A 20,639-nucleotide genomic window follows, 5' to 3' on the forward strand; every position below is an offset into this window, starting at 1 on the left:
TTACGCAGTCAGATACCACCTATCTAACTCCGTCGGACCTACTCTGTATGCTACAAGCTAAGCTCCACTCAAACTGCCTTAGCTTATCTCGCTGGACCACATCATATTTCAATCTTCCACTATCTGTTCACGGTGTCTGAAATCTGCCGTATACACGCGACTCTTTGAAGTTGTGCCCAACTTCTTATCCCACAGCGCTCCCTTAGTTAGCAGCCCTCCTTCCGTGTACGAAATTTCTTGTACAGGAGTTTGACTGCTCCTCGGACATTCCTATTCTCACCTCTCTTCTGTCGATGCTCTTCTCCCGCTCTCCCTTTCGCCTCTGTAGAATATCCGCAGTCGGACAGACTCGTCAGCTACCCTTCTCTCGACCAAGATTCCTATCTGCTTCTGTCGCACGTTACGCTATCGACATGGAGACCGTGAATACTTCCGAGCGCCTAGCGCGATTGAGACAGTTGATGCAGGAGCACAAAGTCGATGTATATAGTATGATATCGCTTAGCCCCTCACGCTGGACAATGAGAATGTCTGCTCATATTCTTCCCAAGTCGTCCCATCGGAAGATAGCCATCAGTCTGAATATATCGCACCATGTGACGGCCGGCGAGGTTAGATTGGCTCCCGCTTTCCTTCCTTCTCTCCCTACGTAGCTGCTTGCTTCTACGCCTGACTCTGACGATACCTTCGCTTACGAACATGCTCATAGAGTTCATCTCTGGTTTCTCTGGCTCTGCGGGAACAGCCATCGTCTCCATGACGAAAGCTGCATTGTCGACAGATGGACGGTATTTCAACCAGGCTTCGAAGCAGCTCGACAGCAATTGGTTGCTGCTCAAGCGCGGAGTGGAGAATGTTCCAACATGGCAAGAATGGTATGGATGGATGTCGATGATGGTTGAATTTAAGTGCATTTGAGGATAGGGAACTGATTTCTCTTAGGACCACCGAACAAGCCGAGGGTGGTAAGGTTGTAGGTGTCGACCCATCCTTGATCACTGCACGTGAGTATTCAGGCGTCCCGGTTTCTGGAGGTGAACTCTGACGTATCGGTACCAAAGCGGGTGCACGGAGCCTTGCAGAGACTCTGAGGAAGAATGGCTCGTCGCTTGTTGGCGTTCAGCAGAATCTGGTCGACCTAGTCTGGGGCGAGGATCGGCCAGCGCCTCCAAGGGAGAAAGTCCGGGTTCATCCAGACAAGTTTGCCGGAAAGAGCTTCCAGGAGAAGATCACTGATCTGCGCAAAGAGTTGGAGAACAAAAAGACGGCTGGATTTGTCATTTGTACTGGGCCCCACATTCGGTTGCAGTATCTAGAGGCTAACATCAAAGCTAGCTATGCTGGATGAGATCGCCTGGCTGTTCAATTTAAGAGGAAGCGAGTGGGTATAGCACATCTGAACCGAGGGATCTGCAGCTAATCCAATGACAGCATCCCCTACAACCCGGTGTTCTTCGCATACGCCATCATCACACCTACAACGGCAGATCTCTACATTGATGAAGAGAAATTGACCCCGGAGGTTACAAGCCACTTGGGTCAGGATGTTGTCATCAAGCCATATGACTCTATCTTTGCCGATGCCACAGCCCTCAGTGAAGCAAGAAAGCAAGACGCTGGGGAAGCCGCTGCAAAGTTTCTCCTCTCAAACAAAGCTTCATGGGCCCTTAGCCTCAGTTTGGGAGGCGAGGAGCATGTGGAAGAGACTCGCAGTCCCATTGCTGATGCTAAAGCCGTTAAGAATGAAGCAGAGCTTGCTGGAATGCGGGCGTGCCATATTCGAGATGGTGCTGCGTTGATTGAGTATTTTGCTTGGCTTGAAAACGAACTGGTCAGCAAGAAGACTTCCCTTGACGAGGTTGACGCCGCGGACAAGCTAGAACAGATCAGATCGAAGCACGATCTATTTGCGGGCTTGTCCTTCGATACGATCTCCTCGACTGGACCCAATGGTGCTGTTATCCACTACAAGCCTGAGAAGGGCAGCTGCGCCATCATCGATCCCGAGGCAATCTATCTCTGCGATTCTGGTGCCCAGTATCTGGATGGAACTACCGATGTTACTAGAACATTTCACTTTGGGCAGCCAACCGAACTTGAGAAGAAGGCCTTTACGTTGGTCCTCAAGGGAATGATCGCCATTGATTCTGCTGTCTTCCCGAAGGGTACCAGCGGCTTCGCGCTTGATGTCCTTGCAAGACAATTTTTGTGGAAGGAGGGACTTGATTACCTCCATGGCACTGGCCATGGCATCGGCTCCTACCTGGTAAGTCTTCAAGGCTCTCACCTTTTCCTCCAGGCGTCTAAACCCTTCAATAGAATGTACACGAAGGTCCTATTGGCATCGGCACGCGCGTACAGTATACCGAGGTTCCGATCGCCCCTGGAAATGTTATCTCTGACGGTAAGTGTTCGCCCTCGTGCTAGTGGCTGGTCACTAACATTCGCAGAACCCGGATTCTACGAAGACGGCAAGTTTGGCATTCGAATCGAAAGTAAGTTACTAGCTATCGGACGGGTCAATGCATTGGATTAACAGTATGCCTCGCAGATGTTATTATGGCGCGGGAAGTGCAAACGACGCATAAGTTCGGCGACAAGCCATGGTTGGGCTTCGAACATGTCACCATGGCCCCCATTGGTCGTAACTTGATTGAGCCTTCTCTTCTCAGCGAGTCTGAGTTAAAATGGGTGAACGATTATCATGCAGAGATCTGGGAGAAGACTCATCATTTCTTTGAGAATGATGAATTCACTAGAAGCTGGCTCCAACGTGAGACCCAGCCCATCTCCAAGTAAATCCCAGCCAATGAAAACCAGCAGAGAATTCGAGTCAATAGCACAACCTAGGATAGACTCTCTAGCATAACAAATATTTATGTGAGGCACGTCGCATGCTTAGCAGCGTGTTTAAAGTGTACTGTATACATTGTCTGGTGTGGCTGGTTGATGTCGTCGGATGCTTATGTGGGGAAATCCTGCGGACTGCGGACACTTGGACTTTGGTCCTATTTCATACCTTTAGATTCCATCAATAACTCCTAGAGCTGCGTTGTCTTGTCGCAATTCAAACCACGACCCCCTAATATTGACCCCGGACAATCCTTTGTATGTCTGTCACATAGATTCAAAAGCAGCCAAGCTCCTTACGACCATGCCCACAGCTTCAGCCGTGTGATTTACTGCGACAGCGCCTCAAGCGAAACTCCAAGTCCGAAACCTCCTCTACAACCATTATCACCACCCTACCACCAGAACGCCACAAATTACTTCCAGGCTCCATCTTGTCATATCTACGGACCGAAATAACTTGTTATGAGCGGCAGAAACGGCTACGCCGACGGATACGGACATTCCGAGAGCAATCGTCACGACCAGGGCGATGGCGGATACGGCGCGAACAACAACTTAGGGGTCAACGGATACTCGGGAGGACGGGAGCGTCGCCCAGGCGGATATGGTGGCTTCTACACGGACCCTTCACAGGAGTCTTCGCATTCGCCCTCGCCCGAGCGACGCCGGGATCGAAGAGAAGGGGGTCGTCAGAACTCCTCATCGCGATCGCGCACAAGAGATACTGAGGCGGGGAGGAGGATGCATAGCTCGCGCGATGGTCGGCCCCGTGAGGAAAATAACTGGGCAAATGCTAGCGGCAGGGGAAATGGGCGCGCGGATGAGATGAATGCTCCTCGTAGCACGGGAGGATCTCAGGCTATTGAAGGTTTGCAGCCCTTGGCTGTTCATCCCAATCTTGTTCTTGGAATATGCCTGGAAAGAGTGCCTTCTAACAGATGATTGCTCCTAGATATCCTGCAGTCTATCCACGCTGATTGGAACTTCGTGGCCTCCGATGATTGTGTACCAGTGCAAGTGGCCTTGCAGTTGATGGACACTAGTACTTTGGGAAAGGCGGATCGTGAGCCAGACTTTCTCAATATGAATCAGCAAATACAGAGGACTTTAAAGTCTGTTGTCAACGGTTGGTTAATTCAGCACCGGGATCCCGTCTGCGTTGATACTGAACATTCTTGCGCCAGAACACCACCAAGGATTTAACAGCTCCATTGGTACCTATCATAAGATCCAATCTAATATACAAAACTCGCAGAGCCGTGTGCGGAATCTGAAACATGCGCTGGAGAAAGCGAAGACCGGCTTGCTCTATACGAAGCCAGAGTTGAAGGGGCTAGCAACCTCCTCGCAGAAATACGATGATCTGATCCAGCTGTTCAGTCAGATTCAGGAGATTCAATCTCTTCCAGAAAAACTGGAGTCCCGAATCTCCGCCAAGCGATTCCTTGGGGCGGTCGAGGTACTGCACGATGCATTCAGGCTTTTGCGACGCTCAGAATTGGACAACATCGGCGCTCTAGCAGACATCCGCGCTTACTTCGCTAACCAAGAAATATCCCTTACGGACATTCTGGTGGAGGAGTTGCATGACCACCTCTACCTCAAATCTCCTTACTGTTCGTCTCGGTGGAAGGCGCCAGCTCAGGAAGGAGAAACCAACGGCGCAAATGCCTCCAGCTGGACTGGAGTAGGACCCTGGGAGAAGCCTGTGTATGCCTTTCTAGCAAAGTTGGACGCCTCCACACCTTTGATGGAGGATGCTTCGCGGAATCCAGAAGCTGATACATTTTACTACATTCGAATGCTGATTGAGGCGCTGAACAAAATGGGCCATCTGGACATTGCCATCGACCGCATTGAACAACGGCTTCCAGTTGAACTGTTCGCAGTGGTTGATAAGACGAACGCGGAGGTAGATGCGCGCCACCCGAATTTGACTCGCGGCTTCGCTTCTCAGGATAGCAAGACGAGTTTACCAACAGAGCTCATTCAGAAGCGCGGTCATGTGCTAACAGAGTTCTTGTGGACGCTTTATGCCAAATTTGAGGCCATTGCGGAAGGCCATCGAGTCGTCCACGATGTAATTGCTGGGATTGTGGAGCGTGAAGGTATTCCCAAGAACAGTGCACTGACTGGTGGCTTCAAAGAGCTGTGGAAGCTTTATCAGAGTGAGGTCAGTGTTTGTGTCTGAGTAGTAGATATCAACTTTCCTGGCGCGGTTGAACTAACGCTTCTCTACAGATTCGGTCTATCTTGCATGATTATCTGGCTACGGACGGAGAATCGTCCTTTCGACAGAGGGAAGAAGAGGCAGAGGCCAAACGCCAGATCTACTCCGGTCATCGAGACAAAAACAAGGTGTGTATAGTACTTTTGGCCATCAATGGGCGGCACTGACATTATGCAGAAACTGTTCAAATTATCGGAGACAGTTGAGAACAGCGAAATGCAAGTGGAGCAGGATGAACTCGACGAAATCCTCAAGTCTTCGGTTCCTGGTCTCGTATCCGAAACCAGACATGAGTATACCACAACTGATAATTCACGGAACGGGCAAGGAAATTCTGGAACTGGCCACAAGCTGCTGATCGAACCCAGCGTCTTCAATATGAGTCTCCTCCTTCCACCTTCACTCTCCTTCATCCAGCGCCTCAAGGATGTGGTGCCCGTCGATGCCGACATCGCTCTGAGCACTTTGACGTCATTTCTTGATGACTTTCTTATCAACGTTTTCCTGCCTCAGCTGGATGAGACCGCGACGGACCTCTGCACGCTTAGTTTCATTGCGCCAGATGCCTTCACGGAAGATCCTCAATGGGCAAAATGCGCTCCTCGACCGATTTTCAAGGCAAGTCAGCATCTTGATATTCTCTAGTTATAACGGCGCTGACAGGGAATTTGATAGGGAACGGCCAGATTCATGTCGATCGTTCGGGAGTTTAGCAAAATGCTGTCCAGTATTCCTCATGACCAGGCTTTCACACAGCTCTTAATCAGTCAGATTGTGACTTACTATGACAAATGCTGCGGATGGTATAAAGGTAAGGCCATGCAGCAAACTAGTATCCCCAATTCAAAAATCTCATAAGTTTGTACAGCAATCGTTACGAAGGTCTCCCCACGCAATAAGGGCGAAGTCCGCCTCAAAGCCGCTGCGGAAATGGCCGAGTCTGGCGAAGTCCATAACACAGTCAAGGAGCTCTGGGAAGGGACAGCGGACAATAAAAATGAACTGATCGACAAAGTAAGCGCATACCCTCTTTTATTAACGATACGCCGCTAAGCCTTCCAGGAAATTGAGCTTCTCCTCCGACGCGCAGACGAGGTGCCTCTCGAGCCGTACGACATCATATCCGATCCCAAAACAGTGGTGGCCTTGTCGCTTCTGTACAATAGCATGGTAGGTTATCTCTGCCCACTTTCGCCAAACAGCCTATCTCTAAAATAATGGCTAATTCTATATCAGCAATGGCTTGCGAGCCACCTCATCAAACTGCGAAAGGTCACAGCTTTCGAGTCACGGAACCCGCAGTCCGAAAGTAGAGCACCTCCTCGTCGATGGACTTTGGTCGGCGCCATGAGACCCAAACGTGATAGCATCAGCCAGCCAGTGTATCTGCCCTTAAATCAGGAGATGGCTAAAGCTTTTGATACCACTCTCCAGTCACTGCGCAATCTCGCCTCAACCGCTCTTTTTGCTCTTCATATCGATATTCGCTGCGGCATCATCCACATGCTTACTCGGACAATGGCTGGCCCGAATCCTCTCAACAATCGTAATTCAGAACCGACCACTCCGTCGCCGAACTCGAATATGAATTGGTGGCATATCCTTGTAAACCAACCGACTGCCGCATCACCCACAATCTTGGAATTGAACAACGACTTGATTGCCTTCGATACCAATATCATGACGTACATGGGATCAGCCGAACACTGGTTTATCACCTCGGGTCTCGCCAGGTTCATTGACCAAGCATTTGTCTCCTCCACTCGTCATATCGGCGCCATGAATGAGAACGGAGCGTTGCGACTGCAGTTGGATGTCCTTGTTTTACAACAGAATCTCAAGAATATCATCATCGAACCGACGTCAGATGCTGCTCAGGATCCCACTACGCAGGAACCAGAACATCCCCACGAGGTCGTCGCACTTCCTCGCAGTGCCAAATTCCTGGATTGGTTCCTGGATGGAGCTGAAAAAGCACTGGAGTACGCAAAGGACGAAAAGGAGCTCTTTGCTACGCAAGGCGAACAGGCACTGGCTGCTGGCAATGGCGAACCCTTGACCTACGGTGAACTCAAGGTCCTCGTAGATCTATGTTTTTCGGACGTTTTGAGAGGGCCCCGGGGTGCTGATAATCGGGAAGACTTTATGGCGGCAAAGAAAGCCAGTGCCGACGCCCTTTTGAACCTGAATGAAATCATGTGGGATTCCAGGTGATCTTGGGTCTCACCTGGCAAAGACGTCCTTCGCACGGTTTTATCAAGGGTCCCTTTCTCTTCTTTCGAACTTTCCTATACCCTTTCTTGCATGACCCAGACCTAGTGCTGGAACAGAAATCCGTTGACTGCGACCAGGCACCAGCCACTACTATCCCAATAGATGATACATTTTATGATGAATATAATTCATGGCAGTTGCATCCCAAGCGTTATCCTCATCCCTGCCATCTACTGTACTCTCTCTACCTCTTCAAGCCCACTCAAGCAGTAGTCGAGGCTGGCTAAGCACACCCCAGACCGGGCGCTTTTGACAATTCTGTACACGAGCCAACAGCTTACTAGAGTATAGGGGCATCTCTGCAAGGACCGTTGAGTATTTTGCCGTGTTATTATCCTCGCGGACCCACTAACTTCCGGCCATGGGTTCAGACCAACTGGTTGAGTTACCTACCCACTCCTCACTTTTGGGAAATTGAAGGCCAAGCCTGTCAAAAGAATTGCACGGAGCAAATATTCGATCGATAATGAACAGGTAAAGCTTCTGTTTCCCGTTCTCGGTTCGTCGGCTGGCTCCGGATCGCTCCCCTGGAGCTGTATTGTGAGCTTCATTGCTCGTGATCCACGCCGGTTGTTTCAGACTTTGCGATCTCATTTCGCTAGCGAATAATGGCTTGAATCCGAGAGCTGCCAGGATCACTCTGTGTGTGCGACTCATTAAATGGTCGACGCTATTGAATGGTAATTTCTTTTTAATCTCCTCGTGGTTCATCCTATGAGGATAGCTGGGATTAAGTGCCCTACAGGCCTGTCTGACCACCCATTATTAGCAGGATGACCAGGGTACTCAGACCATGGGAGAGGCCTTCTCGGCCTCTCCTTTTCCTCTTCGCGGTTATTAATCTCTTACTCCCCTTCCTCTCTCTCTCTCTCTTTCTTGCTCACTCCAAGTCATTCTTTGAGATATTCTGTCTGGCACAGTAACTTGTTTTTGATTCTGGGATTCGCATCCCGGACGTCCATTCATTACCTGAAGCACGAGCATAGCCTCCAGTCACTCTTTATCGAAATCGATTTCTAGCTGTCTAGCACAGACGAGTTGCCTTCTTTTGCTCTCGAAGTTCTTTAGATTCTCACCAATATCAGAAATCAACCATGAGATACCAGCGTCTTACAACTCTCGGCGTTGCCGCTCTAGGCGCAGCCGCATCGGTCTCTGCAAGCCCGCTCTTTCAAAGGGCTGAGAACCAGTGTCCTCCGGGATACACCATGAGCGTCTACTATGTGACGGTCACTGCGTCCCCCACGCCTTCAATTGAGCCCGTGACGACTCTCTCCTCGTCTTCGACCACCACGGTGACTACCACGGTGACCCCAGAGGCTCCTGCTAAGACCAGTTCATCTCTGGATGTTGAGTCTTCTGTGCCTGAGCGGACCCCGGTTGAGACACCTGTGGCCAGCGAACCCCCCGTTGTTCCATCTTCCTCTAGCACGAAACAGATTGTCGTTCCCACGGCCGAGCCTGTCCCTGTTCCCGTTCCCGAGCCTATTGAGCCCGCCCCCAGCAGCACCAAGACAACTGTCGCAACAGAGCCACATACCACTGCTGCTCCCCCCGTTGTTCCCTCTTCTTCTAGCACGAAACAGATTGTCATTCCCACGGCCGAGCCCGTCCCCGTCCCCGTTCGCGAGCCTATTGAGCCCGCCCCCAGCAGCACCAGGACAACTGTTGCCACAGAGCCACATACCACTGCTGCTCCCCCCGTGGCTGTGCCCCCTGCCACTGCCCCGCTTGCCGCTACCACCACCGCTGCCCCCCCTCCCCCCGCCAGCCGCCCGGCCGGCTCAAACTCCGGCAAAGCCACCTTCTACGGAGGCAATGTGTCCGGCGGCACCTGCTCTTTCAGCGGCTACAAGCTCCCCGCTGGCCTCTTCGGCACCGCTCTCTCCAAGGCTCGCTGGTCCGACGCCGCAGAATGCGGTGCCTGTGTCTCCGTGACCGGTCCTAACGGCAACTCCATCAAGGCCATGGTACGTTCCCCCAGCACCTCACAACCTTCTAGAAATTAGAAAAACCACCCCTGAACTAACACCCACCACCACCACCAGATCGTCGACCAATGCCCCGAGTGCGAGTCCAACCACCTCGACCTCTTCCAGGACGCCTTCGCCGAACTCGCCGACATCTCCAAGGGCATCATCGGCATCGACTGGTCCTACGTCCCCTGCGAGATCGACTCGCCCCTCGTCCTCAAGAACAAGGAGGGTACCTCCCGCTACTGGTTCTCCATGCAGGTGGTCAACGCCAACGAGCCCGTCGCCTCGCTCGAGGTCAGCACCAACGGCGGCAGCACCTGGCAGCCCACCACGAGAACTTACTACAACTTCTTCGAGAATGCCAGCGGGTTCGGTGCCGACACCGTCGATGTGCGTGTGACGGGTGTGTCTGGCAAGAGCCTCACGGTGAAGAACGTCGGCGTTGGCTCTAGCTCGTCGGTGACTGCTTCGTCGAATCTGTAGATTCGTATGTGAGGTTGTGGGTTCGTTTAACGTAGTTTGGCAGTACGCCGCGAAGATCTTGGCTGCCTTTTCTGTCCGCCTCGCCTGTATCGCCACGATAATCCTGCCCCTGCCGTCTTGCCTGGAGGGTTGGGGCGTCAGTACATCCCCCAAATCTTGCTTCATGTATATACTTTGATTACCATTCCATTGGACTTGCTTTTTTTTGGCTCCAACGAGTTGTCATTTGTCGAGATCCCGATGTGGTTTTGTAGACGCCCGCGTCAATCACGCGAGTTGAGTACCAGCTTCGGGCTGATGAACATACACAGCTTCGAAATTTCAGGGCTAATAATGGAACTACAGAGTTGAGTTGACCGCGATCAATATCAGAAATTTGAATTGCAATTCCCATAAGCGACATCGCAGGCTCCGTTCCCACCCTAGTTTCGCCGGTACATAAGAGAAGAATAACATACAAATAAGAATAATCGTTGAACAAGGGGATGAGGGGCGAACTGCGACAAAATCGACAACAAAAAGACTTCGAGCTTAAAGAATTAGGGCAGAAAATCAGCGGCCACCTCGTTCTTCCAGAGGTCAGGTGACCGGCGAGCTGTATCAACAAGGAGAATTCGGACCTGCGAGCAGCATAAAATCACGATGATGATATCTCAGAACGCGTCCAGTATGGAAGGCAACCGGACCAAAGAACAAGCGGAAGAGAAAGAGCGGGTATGTGAATCTCAGCCTCCCGACAAAGAACAGATCGTAGCACATGTATGGCCATGAGATAGGAATCAAATGAGAAATTAGACAGGAAAATAATCATCTACCCGGAAGGAAAAGCAAAGGATCAGACCTGGCCTTGGTCAACTTCAAGCGGCTCAAGCTCTTCGGCGTCGTAATCGTCAAACTCGAGGCCTGCATCGCGGCAACGTTGCAGCCATTTCTGCGCGATATCTCCACGACGATTGACCTCGAGCTTCAACTTCGAGTTTTGGGCACTGATCTCATTGATAGCATGACTGGTGGTCATGTTGTTCTGCTCCCACCGTTCACTCATCGCTTTTTTCTCATCGTGGAGCTGACAGATATACTCAATTGTACGCTGGAGAATGGCGCCCTTATTCTTGTCGCAATTGGGTACTAGACGAGCCAACTGATTGATACCTTCATTGATTGCTTCGCGGCGCCGACGTTCCACTAGATACCCTAGTGAGCTAAGATAGTTTAGGAGTTAGGCTGCCAACATACCTTCTTTATGGTTGTTCTTTCGAATCTGATGCCACTCAGGAGAACCAACAGATGGCTTCTGGTTCATACTCTGAGCTTCGCGCGCAGCGTAAACTGCTGCCGCAGTAGAATTGTGGCCGTGGGTAGGACCCATAGCTTGGCCCATGTCATCCCCAAACGTCAAGCTATGAGTGAGATTGTTGGCGTCAAACGTAGGCTCGGGAGGCGGTGGGTATTTGTTCTGAGGGTTGTGCGCAGCCAATGCGGCCTTGGCAGTGAGCGCGTTCTCATCTGACATGCCGTTCTGCGGTCCAACATGCTGGAGAATTTGCTGGTCGATGTTAAGTTCTGAAGTAGACGTGGGAAGACCGTGATCATAAGAGCCAAGCGAGCTGTGGGTGAAATTTTGGGTGTCAGGGGCCGGCATGCTGCCATTGCTCCCGTTGGAGGAGCGGTTCATGCGCTGGGGGTCCGGACCCGTGCTGTCATCGCCTTCACGCTTGCGCTTGTTCGTCAGGTTGCCATCTGAGGCGCCCAAAGACGGATCCGACATGATACCAGGTAGTCGAGGTGGTTACTCTGCAGGTCTGATGGAGTCAGAAACAAACTTCGCCGGAGAAGGACATATCGTAGCAATTCCACCTTTTCAGCAAGACAAGATTCAAAAACGCGGTGCTTTTAATCCTTTTTAGTCAGCTACCAGTTGCGAAATAGCATTCAGACAGGCTTTCTGTAAGTTCAGTTGTTAGTTCACAGCTCCAGCATGAGATGAGTTTGCTTGACACCCAAGGTATTCAAGCATCGATAAACAGCTTGAATCTAGAAAGGTGAGAGAACAAATTTAGATCAAAAATGCTTAACCAACAAACAATCACTAAACTCAAGGGTATCGATGGGTTGCTGGGTGAAAAGCGAATAAAAGTGAATAGTTGACGCGTGAGGCTTGACGCGCTTGCGCCCACATCATAGCATCAACAGACATTGGCGACTACTGAGTCCCAGAAACAATGCGATAAATATCTAATTTAGTAGGATCATGAATTTCGCGAAAGACATAGCAAGCATTTCATGTCAGTCAAAACAAAAGTCGGCTTATGGACGCAGAGTCGACATCAGAAGCGCGTCATGATGGTCTGCGACCGAGGTAACAGGGGGCAGAGAACAGCATCACAAATTGAGCCTTCTTGCCGGTTCACAGCGGACAGGCCAGAAAACACGAAGGTACGCATGTTAGATGCTTCTGGCGCCTCTTTAGAGGCCTCAAGATGGTGGAGTACAGAGAAGGGAAGATGAAAGCGAGATATACAAGACGCGCATTGAAAAGAGAGAGCTTGTCTGTACCTTGGGATGGGCTGTCTATCACCTGACAGCAAGTCACCTGCCACGGACAACAACAAGAGGTAGATGGACTGTAGTTCGATCGCAAAGACCAAGAACCGAATTTGACCGCGAGGAAAAGGTCAAGATGAGGATTTCCGCCGTAACGACAACGGACGGACCGGATTAGAAAAGGAACAGATCGAAGTGGCGGCTTTTACAGCAGAAAGAAGGGATATTGGGAGGAAGTAGAGAGAGTCGAGTAGTAGAGAGGACTGCTCACGTGGCGAGGGACAATGGACGAGAGCAGTCGAGGCAGCCGGTGCGGCGAGCAGCAGCGACCACAGGCGCAGATGAGTCACCTGACATCAATCTCTCCGTCATCAAGCCACCCCGTTAGCCTAGTATGTGTGATATGTCCAGTTCCAATATCGACCATCGAATGCCTCGATCTGCAACTCTCCAAAAGAAAGTGAAAAGAGGAGCTTCTAATCGTCTGTCTATCTAACTTCCCAATATTATCTTTCACTGCCCTCCTGCTTCGTTTGCGAAATGTCATGTGCTCCAATCCCGTGGCCCCCCTCATCAGCCAATACCCCCTCGTTCTCGCTGCTCATTGGTCAGCCGAAATGCCCTGAGCGGTTGTCGGAGACTCGGAGGAGGGGTTGACCCGGGATCACGTGGAGCTTCAACTCTCCTGAGTCGCTGGAGTATCTACGGAAGACGGATAGATACCAAGAACACATCAAGACGATTTCTTCCTCATTGCCGGGGAAACATAGGGTCTCGACATGCTGAAGGCTTTGCTAGGATGTACTGGAATATTCATGCAAGATGACATCCCTCGTCTGCCAAAGTCGACGGAACGCACTGTCTCATATCTTTCTCCCTGATTGTCATCCATTATTGGGATTGGAGAACCTTCAAGAGTCAAGCAAGACTCATAGGCTCCTTCGGTGGCTATCCCGGTCGGGCCGACCCTCCTTTAGGCTTTCTCTAGGGCAGCACGGTCCATCTGGACAATGCCGTCCTACAGTAGCGGGCTGTAGGCAAATGCACGCCATATTGACCTCCCCGTAGCTGCAGATCGGTTTGGTTTCTCGATGGCAGTCGTCTACCAGATATGGATTCATGCGCTGAGGGTCATAAATTCCCCACTACACTGCTTTCTAATATGTCACTGAATGTTGCAAGGTGCCAGTACAGTCTGGTTGAGCCCCCCCCTTTCCCTTATGGGGGAATACGCATCAAGGATAACTCACGACATACAGCCAACCGAACATACCCTGGAGGTAGTGTTTTATCTCGCCTAATATATCAAATCCATCGCAGCCTTTCTTGTTTGCAAGTCCTCCATTAGCTAGCTTTTGCTGGACTGTGATTTCATCTGACCTCTGGTGTCACATGTACGTCCGCTTATCAAACAAACTTTCCCAGTTTGACCGGATGCCCTTCCGCAGTGTCGATCGGGATCTTGAAGCTCACCATTTCAAAGTGGATAGATTACAAACTTCAAGAGACCGTTGCATCCAGCCACCGGAGTCCTTGCTCGACATGGGAAAGGACCACGGGATGATTGCTGATCAATCGGTCATGGGATATGCCGCGAAGACAGAAGATCACCCAATATCCAAATCAAGCAGTGCCGGCATTCTTTCTGACGGCCATGGAGGCTCGGTCAATATGATTTGCTCAAACAAACTGATCTAGAACCTGCGAGGAAATGGATGCGCCGGCATATAGACCACAGAACTGGTGCCTATCACATGGGTAGTTATTTGTATAACTGTGGCGAGTTTGACACCACCACATCTACGCCATCTCACCATTAGTATCTTCACAAAAATACTCATATGTGAGACAGCTAAATATCATTAAGCTTCTTGAGATCAGTCATATGTCTTGTTTAACATGCTAGATTGGAGATGTGAGATGGCAGCTGGCCAAATTTAAATCTATATACTTACAATCAACGTCATTCCAAACCCTAAAAAAATACAGAGCAACCCCCCCCCCTTCAATGCGCCGCCTTGACTAGACCAAAAGCCATCTTTGGGTCAGCCGTAGTATCTGCAAAGCAAATCCCCTCAGTCGTCGCACCCATCATGTCCCAACAAAGAATCTTAACATCAAACGGGGACTCCTCCTCCCCACCAGCATTATCACCCTGAGAAGACCCCTGCGGCCGCTGCGTAATGGCAATGATAGCGCTCGTCCCCGCATACCGCACCGATCCCTCCTCTCCACACCGATTGCCAAACACAATGACCACCTTCTTCCCCTCTGCAGCGCCACCGCCACCATCGAGGTCAAGTTCATGCCTCAGACGCTCCTTCACCAGCGGCAAAAACCGCTGAATCCAATAGTTGAACGTATTCAAGTCCGGCTTGTCCGCCAGCGCAGCAAGCTCCTCCTGGCTCATAAACGTCGTCCACGCCATCGAGAGAATAACCAACTGAGACCGCGAGTCCAGCACCTTGTTCGCAAACTCCCACGCCGTAAACGGCGCCTGGAACTTGTACGGGTTGATGTCCATGCATATCCCGAAGGAGGTCGCAATAATGCTCTTCGCCATCCCGGGCCCATTAAATACAAGCTCGTGGAAGCTGCGCCCCGCATCGCCCTCCGCGGCCCACGTCTCGTCCGTGTAGTAGAGGAAAGCCTTGCGGTAGTTCAGCACCATCTCGCCCTTCTCGTCCACCACAAGCAGCGAGTTGTAGCATTTCTCGTCTGCGTCCGCGCCCCCGGCCTCGATCTCGATCTCGGGGTATCCCACGCAGACCTTACACTTGAGGCGCGTGGCGGTCTCGCGCGCCCAGGCCGCCGAGACACCCTTCCCGGCCGGTTCGAGGAACGGCCGAATAGCATCCAGCGAGGGGAAGTTATATCCTGTATTTCGCATTCTGAGCATAGCATTCCCCAATCCCAACGATCCATTTCTAGGATAGGGCGGCGATGTAATACTAACCTGTCAGAGCGAGTTCTGGTAGAACAAGGATATCTGGCTTCAAGGACTCGATACCGGGTCCGTAGCTGGGCTTGCCAAGCACGCTGCCGTGCTGGAGCAACTCGTTGGCCCTCTTGATGTTGCCTTGGACATCACCCACCGTCGGGGCAAATTGGAGTGTGGCTATTTTCATTCCTCTGCGTTGGAGCCGACATACACGCACTGGTGGGGAGAAGAGCTTTGCCTGTCTGTTTATTGTCAGAGGAGTGGGTTTATGGAGGCCGATGAAGAGTAATTGGTGGTACCTACCTTGAACTATTGATCAAAGCCGAGGGGGCAAGATGCCGTTGGAGTGGTCCAACATGAAAAGTGAAAATTTTGAAGAAAGAAATGGCGAAAAGCTATTATCTTAGCTATTAGTAAACAGATTCGATAGTTTCAACTCTCTAAATCGACTCTATCGTTGACGCATCCAGATTGTTGTGATATGAAGGATACTAGCCTGGGCCTGATTGGGACGTTGAACGGGCAATCATGTGACATCTCGATACCTGAGGCAACCAGTATGCATTAATTGGTCAATGGAGAGAAAACCGTCTCTACGGGGATTTGGCGCAAAGTATGATCAATTGAATGTTCAAAGTATCTGTTTCCAGAGCTATAGGGTATTCGCCTGACGTATGCAATGACACTCTTCCAGCGCCAAACTGTAAAACCCAAAATGTAGCATGATACATCCTTCAAAGTGAATATTCTTGACAAGCCACAAGAACTCAAGATTCGCGCACAACGCCATCGATGCATATGTAACATTCGTGTCAAAAGAGTAATGGAGAATCCGCCAAAGTCTGTTCAATATGGCGAGAGTGCAAAATAGGAGTCGCTTAATGGAACATGTCCATCCAAAATTATGATAAAATAGGTGAAATCCAGACAAGACACGCTCATTCCTTGCTTTGCGCCTTTTTAGGTTTCTCAGGCGTGAAGTTTAATGGCTTATATGCCAGTCCCTTTCCTCCGGTAAGTCGAATTCTCTGTTCTGTTCGAGACAATGTACGGCCAAGTCCCAAGTCCCTGTCAGGAGCAAGGGCAACATCGTACCCGTGAACAGAATAGGAATGGGGTGACTGGCTCCTGGAAAAAGAGTGTGTTGATGAGATACTGCTGTGAGGACTGAAAGCTGAGCTTCGGGGCTCGGGATGCGTAGACCAGTGATCTAGGAGTCTGGGACCGCTTCGAAGGGATTCTGCAGCAATTCGCGCAGCCGAAAGAAGCAGCTCGTCTTCGTCGACTTGAGTCGGCTTTGGTGCCGGCGGCTTCTCTTCCGTCAAAGGTTTCCGGGCAGTCATTGCCTCAATCTGTTCCAATATTGGAAGTTTAGGGAGAGGCTTAATTGAAGAAAGAGCCATAGACACTTTCTTTGGAGCTCGCGCTTCGGGTTTTGAGATCTTAGGCGCCTTTGGCTCGCTTTCGATCGGCTCTTTTTCATCTTCGTTGAACACCCGTTTGCGACTCGCTGAGAACTGCTGTCTCCTCAGATCAGCAGCCTTTTTGAGAGTTTCAAGCCACGCGAGACGTTGCGAATCGGATTCAGGCGCTGTAGATGTGGCATTAGTGAAGGCTCGACCACGAATATTACGGCACAGAGCTGGAAATGCGACTTACAGAGTGCTTCATCTTCAGTGGCTGCAGGCTCAACGGAGATAGGAACTTCTTCTTTAGCATGATCCGGAGCTTGTGGTTTAGCAAGGTCGTGAGGCGACGAGACAAGAGCAGGTGCAGGTAGGCTAGCCTGTATTATAACTGAATCTGACTTTTGTTTTTCGGCAATCGTCTCCACGGCAGGCGACGTAGACTCGCTCGTAGAAGAAATTTGCTCAAATATCGGCTTCTGCTCTGAGGTTTTCAATTCCTCGACAGTTTGGGCAGTGGAGAGTTCCGATTTCTCCTGGAGTGTCTTTATATCTACAGGCTTTGCCAATGCGAATCCATTGCTTGATTGAACAGAAGGGAAAAGACTTGGTGTATCTAGTGACATATATTAGAATCAGAAGATAGACAAAGGGATACTATCACAAAGACTGCAGGCAGACGTACCGTTCTTGATCGGAGCGAATATATTCTGAGGCTGTGCAAAAGGAGAGGATGGCGCTGGTGTGGATTCCACGGGTTTGAAGAGAGTGGGTTGGGGCTTCTCCTCCTTTGGCTTTTCGGAATTGGTCTCTTGGCCAGACAAGCTGAATATAGAGGAGCTTGACGCTCCAGAAGCTGAAAATGGCCTGGTGGTATTGAAAAGACCGGTTGAGGGCTGGCTCGCAGTCGACGTAGAAGCCTGTCCAAAGGTGGAAGCTGTGGAGGTTGAAGGGATACCAAAGGGTGAAGTTGAAGGTGCGGTAGTAGATTGAAAGGGACTCGGGAAATTGAGCTGAGGGGTGCTTGGAGCAGGAGTCGCGTCAGGTTGTGAAGGCGTCAGATTGCTTGTTCCTGCTGAAAAGATCGAAGTCCTCTGTTGGCTGCTGGACACAGAAGGGAATGTTGAAGGTTTTTGCTCTGCCACAGGAGGCTTGACAGCCGAGAATGGGGAAGAGATGTTAGCAAATGGGTTAGCCGGGGTAGGTGCTGGCGCTGGGGCAGCAATCGGGCCTCCCCCAGAGAAAAGAGAGGAGAAAGTATTCGTCGGCTCGGAAGGCTGGGCAATACTTGGGGCTTCAGAGACCGGAAACCCCGCTGTAGGACTGCTTTGCACTGGCGTGGTTTCCGCACTTGTAGCGCTCTGCGGAACTTCTTTGAATGCGTTGCGCAAGCTGGAAGCTGATGCGGGCGACTGTGTAAAGATAGGACCCTGAACGTTTCCGTTTGTCTGAATAGTAGGCGGCTGCATTCCATCATCCCCCATTTCGTTGTCGTCATCGCTCACAAACAGGGAATCGTCGTTACCAGAAGATCCTAGCCCGATGGCAGGTTGTATCAGTGAGCGTGGGGACAGCAGAGAACTATCGATCATTCCCAGACTTGCTGCTTCTTTGATACTCAACCCGAGGATAATCGCGACCAATGTTCTACCTGCACGTTTTGATTCGACGTACTTCTCTGAAAATGAGTGGTCGGACGATGGCTGGAAGGCTGTGGATTCAATTTGTCAGTCGGTGTTATCATGAGGCTGAGATATACCAGCGCAAGGCAGAACCATATGGCGGTCTCCGAAAAAAAGCGAGGACCGAGTCAACAGACTAAGGAAAGGAGGCGAGATCGTTGTCGAGAATCACACGTACCAACTGAGTCAACGGGGCGGCTGCCCCAGTTGAGATAGAGGTCACCTTGGGCATTTTCGGCAAACTCCAGGTCCTGTTCCTCGCAATACTGAATTGTCTGCTCGTCGTCGTCAAAGTGCAGGACTCTGGTGAGCTCTTCAACAGTCCATTCTTCGTTCTTGTGCTGCTGAGACGCCGGATAACGACAATAACCCTTCCATATTGATCGAATGGCTGTCTGGCGCATATGGTTGAAATAAGTTTCGGCAACGCATGCCATCATATACGAGACGGCGGGAGAGTCAACCAAGTTGAAGAAGCGAGCATAAAAGCCTTGTGCGATGGCGTTGGGTCGTTTAGCATCGAGCGTACCCTGGTACTCCCAGGTGTTGCCAGCAGCGGCGAACAGCTCGAGGGCTACCTGAACCCGAGGCGAACTTCTAAGTTCTGCCGGCCATCTCTGAACACGGGCTTCCAAATCGGGTCTCTGGTCATGGATGGAGAAGATGATGTAGTATGCGCGAAACTCATCTTCGTTTGGGAAGTTGATCCGACCTCGGTTGTCATCGTAGTAGTACATCAACGATAACATGGTATTGTTAAGTTGTTCCCGTTCCTGGTGGCGGTCAAAGGGCTCTTCGTTCGCCGGGCTAGAGAGTAAATGGAGAGACACGATATGAAACCGCGCTATCCGCTCAAGACATGTCACAGCTACTTTCACATCCTCCTCCTGCGTAAGCTGCTGGACAGAGAAATCATTGCGAATGGATCGTGTCCGATCCCAGACAAACTTGTGGATCAAACCGAGAGGTTCTGGGCCGCCAAGTACATGTCGAATCAGATAGTTGATTGTCTGAAGGAGTGCCTTCGGAGTACGAATATCAGAAGGGAGCTGTTCGTCGTAGCCGGCAGCTGATCTCCTGAAGCGTTTGAGCATTTTCATCTCCATATTCTGCAATGAGTCGGTTTTGGGATGAAGATACTGCCCGACATCAATAATTGGAAAGAAACTTCAGGGTGGTACACTGTCCAATCATTACCTTTTCGCTCTTGTCAACCATTTTCTGCACGATGCGCTCAACCCGCTCAAATTCGGGGCACATGCTTGTACATGTACCAACGGGAGTGATAGCTTGATTCAAGGACGTAGGCTGGTTGGGATCTGCCATCTGACCTAGCCTGATTGCCTGCTCCCTCTGCTTGGCTCTCTCTAGTTTGAGCTGTCAAGTGTCAGAACATGTGCACTTCCTAACCCCAGAAAAACCCAATGTACAACTACGTACCTTCTCATAACGATCATTGTAGCTGTTCAGGACCGCCATGTTTTCCACCGGTACCGCAGATCCTGCCGAGCCATTCATCTGATTCGAAGAGAAACGTAGTCGAGGATCCCGAGCCGAATCGACCATACTTCCAGCAAATCCGGACGGCGCCCCAAACACGCCAGGCGCAGCCTTCGCAGCTCCCGGAAATCCTGGCTTCGACTGGCCGGCCTGCGTACCGAATGCCGATGGAGAGGGTATGTTCTGCTTCAACTGGGCAAAAGGCGACGCCGCCCCTCCTGGGGGAGCTCCCTGCGAATCCGGTTTGCGCCAAGTATTGGTTCCCGGACCAGCTCCTCGCCCACGACCACGGCTAGATCTTGCTGCTGACGCGCCGCGTCCTCGTCCACGAGGTTTGGAATCGGAGGCTGCATTGGTCGGTTTCGGTTGATAAGGGGTGCCGCGACTGAATGGTCCACCGCGTCCTCGGCCTGCTGAGCCCGTTGTCCCATTATTCTGAGCGAGGCCAGCGAATGGGTTCGCTGGGCCCGCCATCCTGCGAGCAGCGAGGTAAAAACCTCGGGCGAGGCTAATAGCCTTTCAATTAAGTTTTTTTTTAGAAAAATCACTCTATCTTCGGGGGTCGTCTGATCTCGATTTGTTCGTTTGTTTCGGGGATGGAGGAGAGATTGACAGCGAACAATAGAAGCTGGTGGATGGAAAGAATCTAAAACAGCTGACTTCCGACAGCCGTTGACGGGGCGTAGCAGCGCAGTTAGCTTAAGAGCCATACCAAAGGAGAATATCGAGGCAAGACGGAAGAAAGTGACG

The 20,639-nt window shown here is 51.0% G+C and overlaps 6 protein-coding genes across 6 annotated transcripts, besides 1 other annotated feature; 3 read left to right on the plus strand and 3 right to left on the minus strand.

Moving 5' to 3' along the window:
• Positions 1 to 293: 293 nt before the first annotated feature.
• On the plus strand, positions 294 to 2,799 carry ampp (aminopeptidase P; the record flags this gene model as incomplete). The annotated part of the gene is made up of 10 exons (XM_001274244.1): positions 294 to 489; positions 552 to 611; positions 710 to 875; positions 943 to 1,004; positions 1,062 to 1,283; positions 1,336 to 1,381; positions 1,432 to 2,266; positions 2,320 to 2,404; positions 2,451 to 2,495; positions 2,540 to 2,799. 10 exons carry the CDS (start codon positions 294 to 296, stop codon positions 2,797 to 2,799), a joined length of 1,977 nt encoding a protein of 658 aa, XP_001274245.1.
• A 516-nt stretch (positions 2,800 to 3,315) lies between these two features.
• On the plus strand, positions 3,316 to 7,297 carry ACLA_012480 (exocyst subunit SEC8; the record flags this gene model as incomplete). The annotated part of the gene is made up of 9 exons (XM_001274245.1): positions 3,316 to 3,721; positions 3,806 to 3,979; positions 4,038 to 5,026; positions 5,095 to 5,211; positions 5,261 to 5,701; positions 5,759 to 5,894; positions 5,952 to 6,097; positions 6,146 to 6,253; positions 6,320 to 7,297. 9 exons carry the CDS (start codon positions 3,316 to 3,318, stop codon positions 7,295 to 7,297), a joined length of 3,495 nt encoding a protein of 1,164 aa, XP_001274246.1.
• A 1,154-nt stretch (positions 7,298 to 8,451) lies between these two features.
• ACLA_012490 (putative extracellular cellulase CelA/allergen Asp F7-like) lies at positions 8,452 to 9,816 on the plus strand (the record flags this gene model as incomplete). Its single annotated transcript, XM_001274246.1, has 2 exons — positions 8,452 to 9,327; positions 9,406 to 9,816. The coding sequence occupies 2 exons, from the start codon at positions 8,452 to 8,454 to the stop codon at positions 9,814 to 9,816; spliced, it is 1,287 nt and encodes a 428-aa protein (XP_001274247.1).
• Positions 8,761 to 9,061: a microsatellite.
• An 835-nt stretch (positions 9,817 to 10,651) lies between the features above and the next one.
• On the minus strand, positions 10,652 to 11,584 carry ACLA_012500 (putative HLH DNA binding protein (Penr2); the record flags this gene model as incomplete). Its single annotated transcript, XM_001274247.1, has 2 exons — positions 10,652 to 11,001; positions 11,053 to 11,584. The coding sequence occupies 2 exons, from the start codon at positions 11,582 to 11,584 to the stop codon at positions 10,652 to 10,654; spliced, it is 882 nt and encodes a 293-aa protein (XP_001274248.1).
• Positions 11,585 to 14,365: 2,781 nt separating this feature from the next.
• ACLA_012510 (putative protein N-terminal asparagine amidohydrolase) lies at positions 14,366 to 15,488 on the minus strand (the record flags this gene model as incomplete). The annotated part of the gene is made up of 2 exons (XM_001274248.1): positions 14,366 to 15,237; positions 15,317 to 15,488. 2 exons carry the CDS (start codon positions 15,486 to 15,488, stop codon positions 14,366 to 14,368), a joined length of 1,044 nt encoding a protein of 347 aa, XP_001274249.1.
• Positions 15,489 to 16,239: 751 nt separating this feature from the next.
• ACLA_012520 (putative leucine permease transcriptional regulator (SAC3)) lies at positions 16,240 to 20,363 on the minus strand (the record flags this gene model as incomplete). The annotated part of the gene is made up of 6 exons (XM_001274249.1): positions 16,240 to 16,892; positions 16,961 to 17,323; positions 17,393 to 18,418; positions 18,568 to 19,528; positions 19,587 to 19,766; positions 19,830 to 20,363. 6 exons carry the CDS (start codon positions 20,361 to 20,363, stop codon positions 16,240 to 16,242), a joined length of 3,717 nt encoding a protein of 1,238 aa, XP_001274250.1.
• Between the last annotated feature and the right edge of the window lie 276 nt (positions 20,364 to 20,639).

The sequence above is a fragment of the Aspergillus clavatus genome, genomic scaffold (assembly GCF_000002715.2).
Source record: "Aspergillus clavatus NRRL 1 1099423829795 genomic scaffold, whole genome shotgun sequence".
Lineage (NCBI taxonomy): Eukaryota > Fungi > Ascomycota > Eurotiomycetes > Eurotiales > Aspergillaceae > Aspergillus > Aspergillus clavatus.